At 36.8% G+C, this 10,376-nt stretch overlaps 1 protein-coding gene across 1 annotated transcript in view; it reads right to left on the reverse strand.

Annotated features, from left to right (window-relative positions):
* Positions 1-10,376, reverse strand: part of DNAH14 (dynein, axonemal, heavy chain 14) — a 641,625-nt gene that overhangs the window by 580,929 nt on the left and 50,320 nt on the right. The window contains 1 exon segment of the mRNA XM_006871162.1: positions 7,830-7,925. Coding sequence (XP_006871224.1) covers positions 7,830-7,925 — 96 coding nt within the window.

Here is a 10,376-nt window from a genome sequence, read left to right on the forward strand (position 1 = left end):
CCAGCCACAAATCATATACCTATTAAAACTGTCCCTCAAATAAGAGAGTGAAATTAGTATTATTCCAGATACACAGAAATTAAGGGAATTTGTAAAACCCATGGTAACCCTACAAAAAGTACTAAAGGAAATTCTTTGAGAGACAACAACTTGAGTTTAACACATATGATAAAACAACCCAGAACTAAACTAAATTTAGAAGTATCCAAAATAAAGCAAACCTATAAGACTAAAAAACAGGGAACCAGAGTTATCAATTTGTAAATGAAGAAATTTACAAAGTAAATACAGGGAACAAACAGTCAAGTCAATTTCAAGATGGAACAGATGTTTTTTCAACTTCAGAAGAAAATAATAAATTGCAGAGTAACCTCAGAAAATGAATAAATGTTCTCTTCAAAATAAAGAGGAAAAAACTTTAAACTTAGAAAACAAAACAATAGCAGTGAAAATATTTGCAAGAACACCACACACACACACACACACACACAAATTAAATCAGCACATAAAATCATGTGGAACAAAGAAACTAATTGCAACACAAAATAACCACACCTAGCCAAAGTTACATTGAATGTAAACAGATTAAATTGCAAGTCAAGACACAGAGAGCAGCAGAATGGATAATAAAATAGGACCCATCAATATGCTATCTACAAGAACTACACCTTAGACAAAAAAATAAAATAAAAGATTAAAAATCAAAGGATTGAAAAAATAGAACAAATTAATGGCCAGCAAAGAAAAGTAGGAATGGCAAATATTAACTTCTGATAAAATAGATGTTAAGGAGTCCTGGTATGGTGCTGCAGGATAATGCACTGGACTGCATGGTTGGTTTTAATCACAAAGTTGGTGGTTCAAATTTACCAGCTGCTCAATGGAAACCCTATGTAGGGTTGCTATAAGTTGGAACTGACTCAACGGCTGTCAACAATAACAACAAAGAAAACCAGCATAAGTGACAAGGAAGGGCATTATATTATGAGGGTCAACTGAACAAGAGGACAAAGTCATAACAAATAAGTATGCACCCAATGAAACAGCCTCAAGATAAATCAATAATCAATCTCTAGCAGAGCTGAAGAGAGAAATAGACAACTCTACAATAAAAGTTGGAGACTTTAATACACCACTTTCAATGAAGGGCAGAATTAGAAAAAAATGCAATAAAGACACAGAAGAACAAAACAACACTGTCAACCAACTTGACTTTATAAAGATATATAAAACACTCCACCCAACAACAGCACAATAGCCATTATTTTTCAGTACACATGGAACATTTTCCAGAATAGACCATATATGTTAAGCCACAATAAATTTTAAAACACTGAAATACTACAAAGCACTTTCTGAGATCAAAACATAATAAAATTGTAAATTAACAAAAGGAAGATTAAGGGGAAAAATCAAATATATGATAACTGAGTAGCACCCTGTGAGGGTGGTTTGAGCTGCAAGATCGGCAGGTCCAAGCTCACCTTACTTTTTGGAAACTCTATACAGGGTGTCTCTATGAGTTGGAACTGACTCGATGGCATTTAACAAACAACAACAATAGAAGAAATGGAGTTCTAGTGTGGCATGGCAAGATAATGCACTGGACCACAAGGTTGGTTGAAACTTCAAGATTACCAGTTCAAACTCACAAGTTGCTCTTTGGAAACCCTCTACAGGGTTGTAATGAGTTGGAACCAACTTGATGTACTAAACAAAAACAACAATAGAAGAAATTTAAAAAATAAAATTCTTGAATTACATGAGAATGAAAAACACAAAATACCAACATCTTGGAAACACAGCAAAAGAAGCACTGAGAGTTGGTGACCACGCTCGTCACCGATAAGGGGAAGTGAGGGAAAAACAGCAATGAAGCGGTGAGCTAAGCCCTACAATGTTCAATAGACTTCTGTAAATGCAGGTGAAGACGTGGTTGGCCAGCAGTGTGGCAAGACCTGGGGACTCTTGGGCCCAGAATCAGTGACATAGCCACAGAGGACTAGAGTGGAGAGTGAAGCATCCAGTTGTTAAGAAGAGAGGGCATATGTACAAGAACACCCACACTTGCAGATAATACCCACTTGACCTGGCTTCAATGACTGAATGATCAGAGCTCAACCAGAAGAAGAAAGAAGAGGAAAACAAAGAGTAATCTGATGAACTTGACCTACACCTATGGATGCAGTAGCTCAAAAGAGGGAACAAATCCTTACAGCAAGAATCATTCCCACCCCCTCCACACACAGAGTATACAGAGATGGGCAACTTGGACATTGGCTACCCAAAACGGGGGTGGAGGGTGGGGTGGGGCTACAAAGGCAAGAAGTGACTGGCTTACAAGCTTTCAAGAGGGAACCTAGATCCAGAGGGCCTGGAGGAAGGTAGAATCTCCAGTGAGTAGTATCTAATCTGTCTGGGCGGGACTGATGAAATGAAATACAGCTGGGTCTCTTGTGATACAATAGTGAATAACTGTTATCAGGACTGATTATGAGGGTTGGAAATGTAAAAGTAGACATTTTATAGCAAGGAGGGGAGTGATTAACTTTCCAGTCTAGGAGCGGAGGTCCCTAGGACCATCAACAGAGAAGAACGGAGAGCGGGACCCTACCCAGAGAAGCAGTGATGCCTGAGATGGAGGCAGAGATGGAGAGATGGAGCAGCTGGGGACTTGAGATCCAGAGAGGTAGAGGGGCTGTGTGCTGATGACCGGAGGGCCGGGGGCAGGCTTGCAGGGTATACTCTTTGGTTGGTTGATGATGCATGGAGGGGATTGTAACCATGGCAATGAGACAATATACGATAGAATTAATGTAAAACTAATGTTTTCCCATGTAAACTATCACATAATTCACAATAAAACATTTAAAAAAAAAGTGCTGAGAGGAAAATTCATAGCAACAAACTCACTTCTCAGAATACTCATTCTCCGCAATGCTGTCCATAGTTTATGATGATGCACACAATCGCAAGCCTTGCATAGTCAGTAAAGCACAGATAAACATCTTTCTGGTATTCTCTGCTGTCAAGGGGCTTTATCAATAGTTTTTTGTCTTTCACTGTCAAAGTATGTTGTATCTTCTTTCTTCTCAAGCACTTGCTTTTCTCTCCCCTTTTCCAAACATATTTCCCCTTGCATTTCATTTTCTTCTTTATTTCCACGTTGTATTGCAACTACTATAGGTCATTTTGATAGCTCCCTATACCATATTCTCTTCAGAGTCTCCACACTTCCACCTCTATGATTTTCTCATCCCCCCAGCATGAACGAGGTTTTGGGTTTCATTTTCAAGTTCCATACACATAGTTAGACTATCAGAAACAGTATCTTCAATGATGAAACAATGAAACTCAGATAGCGTAATGGTTGTGAGTTGTTCATAATAAACATATATTTTACTATGATTGTTTCTTTCTTCATACATGTGTTTACAATGATGTTTTATGCTTCTGATTCATTTTTCTTTTTCTCATTATTTTATTCATATAAAAAATGCAAGACCCAGCTTATAGTCATCAGTTATTGGATTGTCTGCTCTTCATTCTACTTATTGACAGTAATTTGGAAGGGACAGTAAATAGTATATATCTCCCTGATTTATTAGTCCATTCAATTGCGGTGACCTGGGGTTATTTATAGGAACAAACTTAAGGGCCTTAGTACATGGCCTAAGTACAGTATTAGACACACCTGAAAACAGAATACAAACTACATGACTGGAGCCTCCTAAAAATTAGGCACTTATGTGCATCAAAACATTTCACCAAAGACTAAAGATAGAATATACAGATTGTGAGGACATTTTTGGCAATGACAAATCAGACAAGGAACTAATGGCTAAAATTGATAGAAAAATTCAGCACCTCAACAAGAAAGTGACAAGTAATCCAATTAAAAAATAGGCAAAGTACATTTCAGACACTTCACCAAAGAAGACACTCAGGTGGCCAACAAATAAGAAGAAATGCTTGCATTCATTCGTCATTTTGTTGTTGTTGTTAAGTGCAATTGAGTCAGTTGTGATCCACAGCGACCCTGTATAGGGTTTCTGAGGAGCATGAACTGCCAACCTTGTGGTTCAAACCAGCTTTAAGATATAAATCAAAACAACAATGAGATATCATTTCACCCCAGCATTAATAGCAAAATTCAGAGCAACAGAAAACAATAAATGTTGGTGAGGATTTGGAGACACTAGAACACTGCTTCTGGAAGTGTAAAATGGTGCAACCACTGTGGAAAATGGTATGGCACTTCATCAAACAGCTAGAAATAGAAATGTCATATCACAAAGTAACCCCACGACTTAGCATATATCCTAAAGCCAGGAGTTGAATAGATAAATGCACACCATGTTAATTGTAGCATTAGTCGCAATAGCAAAAAGATGGAAACAGTCTAAATGCCCATCAGTGGAAGGGTGGATAAATAAATGATGGCAAATACATACAATGGAATTCTATGCAATGCTAAATAATAATAATGAATCTGAGAAACACCTCATAACATGAATGAACATTATGCTGAGTGAAATAAATCAGTCACAAAAGGGCAAATGCTGAATGAGACCATTATTAGGAAAAGTGAAGGGTTTCACACAAAAAAGAAATATTATTTGATGGTTGGCAGTGTGGTAGGGGAAGGGAGGGTAAATCACTAATTAGAAGGTTAATATATTACATTGAATGAAGGGTAAAGAAATATACAACAAGAGTGAGATCAACAAAAAATGATGGAAGCATGGGAAGACATTGGGAGGAGTACAAGGGGTAAAGGCAACAGAGGTAAATATTGTTATATATACAATCCTACAATTGTAGTGGTCTATGAATGGATGCATGGATAGACACAAAAGCTGGAAGTCTGTGAGAGGGAGAGTAGGAATATACCCACAAATATACATGGATTCTTGGTGTGACTCTCAGGACAAGCATGGAACTGCTAACTGCAAAGTCGGCAGTTCAAACCCACCCCTTGCTCCTTGGAAACTATACAGGGCTGATATAAGTTGGAATGGACTCAACAGCACTTGACAATAACCACAATGAGTGCATGCATAAACAGATACTAAGCCTGAACAGGTGTGGAAGGGAGAGTGAGACTATACTCAAATCTATGTTGGTCTGACAGAGGATATGTCTACATGTTTACTTGTCTATGCTGCAAATATATCCATAAATGTAATGAATCATTAAAGGAGAAAAGTTATATATAAAACTGTTTGGACATAACCAAACATCTTGAGGAAATAAGTCTCTTGGCCTGGATGTCAATTGGCATACTGATATGCTACTTTAGTGAACAGTGATTGTGGTCTTCAAAGTTCATGAGTAGTTATTCAAGGTGCAATTATTGGTCTTTTCCACTCTTTATCATAGAAGAGTGATGAAAATTGAAGACTTATGAAAACAATTCATTGAAGATGTATGGACTAATGGACCAGTTGAACATCAGACTCCACAACCCTGAGACCAGAACTACCAACTACTCTGAAAGGGATCACATTAGAAGGTCCTGGATAGGTTAGGAGAAACATGTAAAACAAAACAAAACCAAGAACAGGCTTACTGGCCTAACAAGACTGGTGGAATTCCCAAAACTATGGCCATTAGTCATCCTGCAGGTCTGAAACTGAAATCACCTCCAAGACTCACATTTTCAGTTAAACAATAGATAGATTTATAGGGGAACTATAGCTCTAGGGAGATACTCCGATTTATTTGTTATCAAATGCAGCTATTTGATAATAAATCATTTTCAATCAAAAGAGTAGCATTTACATATGGACAAAGTTCAGAGGGGTTAGGAAAGGAAGAGGAATAGAAATGGGAAGCACAGGGCAGAAGTGAGATAACGGATGTATTGTGGGGATTATAGTCAATGACATGAAATGAAATATGTAATGAATTGTTAAGTAGAAAATGGATTTTCCCTGTAAACCTTCATCCGATTCACAATAAAATGTTTTGCTTTCTTTTTAAATCTCAATATATAAATGGGCAAAACATACAGAAGATGAAACATGAGTCACCAATAACATGTAAACTTGCTCAAATAAGCATTTATGGAAATATAAATTAAAACTATAGTGAAACACCATTTCACATGCATCTGATTGGCAGCAACATTAGGTTGGGGAGACTATAGAATCAATGAAAACTTTTGGACTGCTAAAGGTGTGTTAATTGCTATAAGTATTTTGGAAAATAATCTTACATTATAAAGTACATGTGAAAATATGCATACTTTTTCACCCAGAAATTTTTCTGAGCAAAATTCCTAAGAGAAACATTTGTTCATATGTCCCAGGAGGCAACATAAGCAGAATGTTTGCAGCAGAATTATATGAAACAAAAACAAAAGTGATGAACAAGCTATCAATAGTAGAATAGAGACATCAACAGCTTTGATCAAGGAGAAAACATAGGAGACATAAAAGACTCTGAGGCTCAGTGAAATCCATATGGGTATTTGCTTAATTACACTTTAAGCTGTACTCTTGTAGTTTATATTTTGCAATATAATGTATTTAATAAATGGATGATATATTTAATAGAGACTGTAAAAGTATTGTACAAAGTCCAAACTATGTATAAGTGTATACGAGAGGGCTTCCAAAATTCATAAAAAATGAAATAAAAGATAATGGAGTTTTTCCACTAACTTTTTAAAGTCTCCTCCTACATAAGAAAGTACAAATTACCTAGAATCCTACCATCTACAGACAATCACTCTTAATATTTTGGTACATACATTTCCAGACTTCAAACTACATGTGGCTTTTTCCTTTATTACAGAATATAATATTCTTAAAGGGTGACAATAATAAAGTACATATTATACAGTATTATATCAGAAAAACATTACATTTGCCTGATATGACAAGTGCCTATCATATAATGCTTAAATTAAAATATATATATATATTATATATATTATATGGGTACAGGAAGACAAGTTTCTTTAGGATTCTTTTGATTGTTTTTCCTACATTTGCATTTTGTTATTTTAAAGTCAATAATGTAAATAAACAAAGGTGCTTTGAAGAAAAATACAAAGGGTTTGAAGTGCAGAGTGGAAATAGAGAAGAAATGCTACTACTTTAGATAGCATGAGCTTCCCTGATCATTCTCATCATTCTGTATTCACTTACCTTCTTGTATTGTTTTCAAACTACTCATCACTCCCTGAGATTATATTTGAGCACTATTTTTACTAACAAAATATCAACTACAGGATGACAGGAAACTTGTTCTACCCACTTTTGTATCTTCAGTGCCTAGTTCACTGGCTAGTACATATATGAAATACTCAGTACTATTTGCTGAAAGAATGAACAAAGGAACCAAATAAGATAGGTGCAATTACAGCTTTCTGTAATTGGGAGTCCTGGTATAGGTTAACCCTCTGATCTGCACGGTTGGTTTGAAATGTAAGGTTGCCAGTTCAAGCTCACCAAGTGAGTCTAGACTGACTTGACAGCACTTAACAACAACAACAACAATAATTAGGAATTTGGTGGCTCTGTAGGATAAGTACTGGACTGAGAGTCACAAGGTTGGTGGTTTGAGGCTACCAACTGCTTTGTGGAGAAAAAAATGAGGCTTTCTGCTCCTGTAAAGATTAAAAAATCCTCAGAAATCCCTATACAAGGTGCTATGAGGTGGAACCAACTCAGCTGCACTCAATAACAATAACAACCATGTAAGAACACGTATTGGGGGGGTGGATGAATCTTGAGGAGTAGTCATATATCATATTTATAATTCAAAAATATATTTCATTTATACCAAAAAACTATGTTCATATTTTAAGACAACTTTACCTCATTCATATCAGCTTCTGTTTTTACTTCTGAGTTTAGAACTTGAGTATCATGTAGGTGTGAACATTCTTCAAAATCACTTGCTAACGATGCATTCTGAATGAAAGGTAAATTGTCTTTGTATAGTCTAATGAGAAGAATAGAAAAGAAGCATTATCTTTTTAAATCATATGCCTCATTTCAGCAAGATGAGTAATAGCAGGAAGCAAACAATTACACAAATCTTAATTGAGGAAAGTGAGTTGAAAAATTAAGCATTTTTATGAGATGCAAAAAATTTAAAACATAAACTATTACAGAAATATTTTAATCCTGACTTTTAGGGAGAAAAAGAAACCACAAACTAAAAATCATAAAGAACTTTAAGACATGGGGGCAAAGAGGATTTTGGGAAAGAAGAAATATTTGATTGAATCAGAGAAAAAAAAAAAAGGAAAAAACAGCCAAAATAAAGGAAAAGAAACAATAACCAATTAAAACCAGTAATAATCATAAATAAAACAAAGGAATAAAACCAAAGCATATTCATTATTATTAACTGTGAACAGGTTCATTTTCTCTATTAGAAGACAGACATTGTCAGATTGGGTTAAAAAACAAAACAAAGCCATTATGTTATTTATAAGATACATATCTAAAAGAAGATCAAAAAGTTAAGATTAAAGTAAATGCATTAGAGGTTTCTAGCAACAAGATCATAGCAACAGAATAGCGAGCTGTTTTTCTTTTCAATCTATCCAAATTTCCTCCTAAAAACAACACAGAGAAACTAGAATAGCTGAAGGAAAACAAAAAACACGTATTACATCTTCAACCCTAAAATATAGATAAGTAGGACCCAAATTACCCAATGGCAACAAGCCCTCTGAGAGATGCAATATCATCAATAAATGCTAATCATTTATAGAAAGGACTCCAGTAAGTTAAGCAGACGTCAAGGCAAGTAAATCTGAGAATAATCAAGGATGGTACAGGTCCCTAATGGCTCAGTATTTCTGGTGATTATAAGGAACCATAAGTGATCTGTGGTGCCAATACTAAAAGTACAGTTCTCTGTGATGAACTGTTCAGGCAGCCCCATCCTGTCCCCCTCCCAGCACAGCACAAGGATTGCCCCAGTAGTCTGGCAGCCTCCTCATACCGATGCACCATCAGCTAGTTCATGGATCTCCTGTGTACTGGGAAAGATTGGGTTTCTGGCTTCAAAATTAAAACCACAGATATCCAGGACAGACTCTTCAGGGCACTAGCCCTCTCCTCATTATAAACAGAACATTTACAGTGCAGTGGAGGGAACTGTTGTTAGGTGCCATCGAGTTGGTACTGATGCATAGAGATCCTATGCACAACACAACAAAACACTGCCTGGTCCTGGACCAACCTCATAATCATTGCTATGCCTGAGCCCATCCCTGACACCACTGTGGCAATTCATCTCATTGATGCCTTCCTCTTTTTCTCTGACCCTCCACCTTACCAAACATGACATCCTTCTCCAGTGACTGGTCCCTTCTGATAATATGTCCAAAATATGACAGACGAGGTTTGGCCATCCTGGCTTCCAAGGAGCACTCTGGCTGTACTTCTTGTGCTTTTGGCAGTCCATGATGCTTTTAATATTCTCCTGTAACACCATAGTTCACATGTACCAATTCTTCTATTGTCTTCTTTATCCACTATCCAACTTTTTCATGCATATGAGGCTACTTAAAATAACATGTCTTGAGTCAGGTGCACCTTAGTGCTCAAACTAACATCTTTGCTCTTCCATGCTTTAAAAAGGTCTTGTGCAGCAGATTTGCCTAATGCTTGAGTGTTAATTAAAAAGTCAATGGTAGAACAAACAAGATGGCGGATCGGGTAGAAGTGTAGTAAAGAGCTCTGTCAGCAACAACACAGAATACTAGACCAAGCAGGCTAAGTGAATGGTGCCAGAACTCTGAACCACATATAAAGGAATATTTAGAAGGCTGGAAGGCTTACAGCTAGGGGAATTTGTAGCAGAAGCAAGAAATCCATTGTTTTCTAATTCAAGATGCTCAGTTGCTCCAGGAGCTGCCATCTTGGACAAGATCAAGTGGGGGAATGATCAGGGAAGTCATGGACACCTGACAGAACTATGGAGATAAAGGTGTGGACATTCTTTTTTCTGTACATGTTCATTGGTTTCTCACTGTCTGCACACCTTCATTCTGGTGACTAGAGGTGGTACCTGAGTGAGTGGACACTCCACCCCCACTCCTGGAGGGTTCTACTATGCATGTGCACATATCTCCTCAAAATTTAAAGTGACAGTTTCCACTTAAATACAAACAGCCACAGCTGGCCCTGAACTATTTATCACAAATAAAAGGCCTGAACAGGGATTTTGGAGTAGGACAGGAAGACTAAAATGGAAACGGGGCCGAAAATTAAATCCTATGTTATGTTACAATGACCAAAAGTGGTATCTTGAAATTTCTCAGGAAGAAAAGTGAAAAGGGAAGCCCATCTCCTGATCACATCTACCTGGAGGCAATCAGAAAGCATAAAAGATACCAAAATACA

Source organism: Chrysochloris asiatica, unplaced genomic scaffold (assembly GCF_000296735.1).
Source record: "Chrysochloris asiatica unplaced genomic scaffold, ChrAsi1.0 scaffold00161, whole genome shotgun sequence".
Classification (NCBI taxonomy): domain Eukaryota; kingdom Metazoa; phylum Chordata; class Mammalia; order Afrosoricida; family Chrysochloridae; genus Chrysochloris; species Chrysochloris asiatica.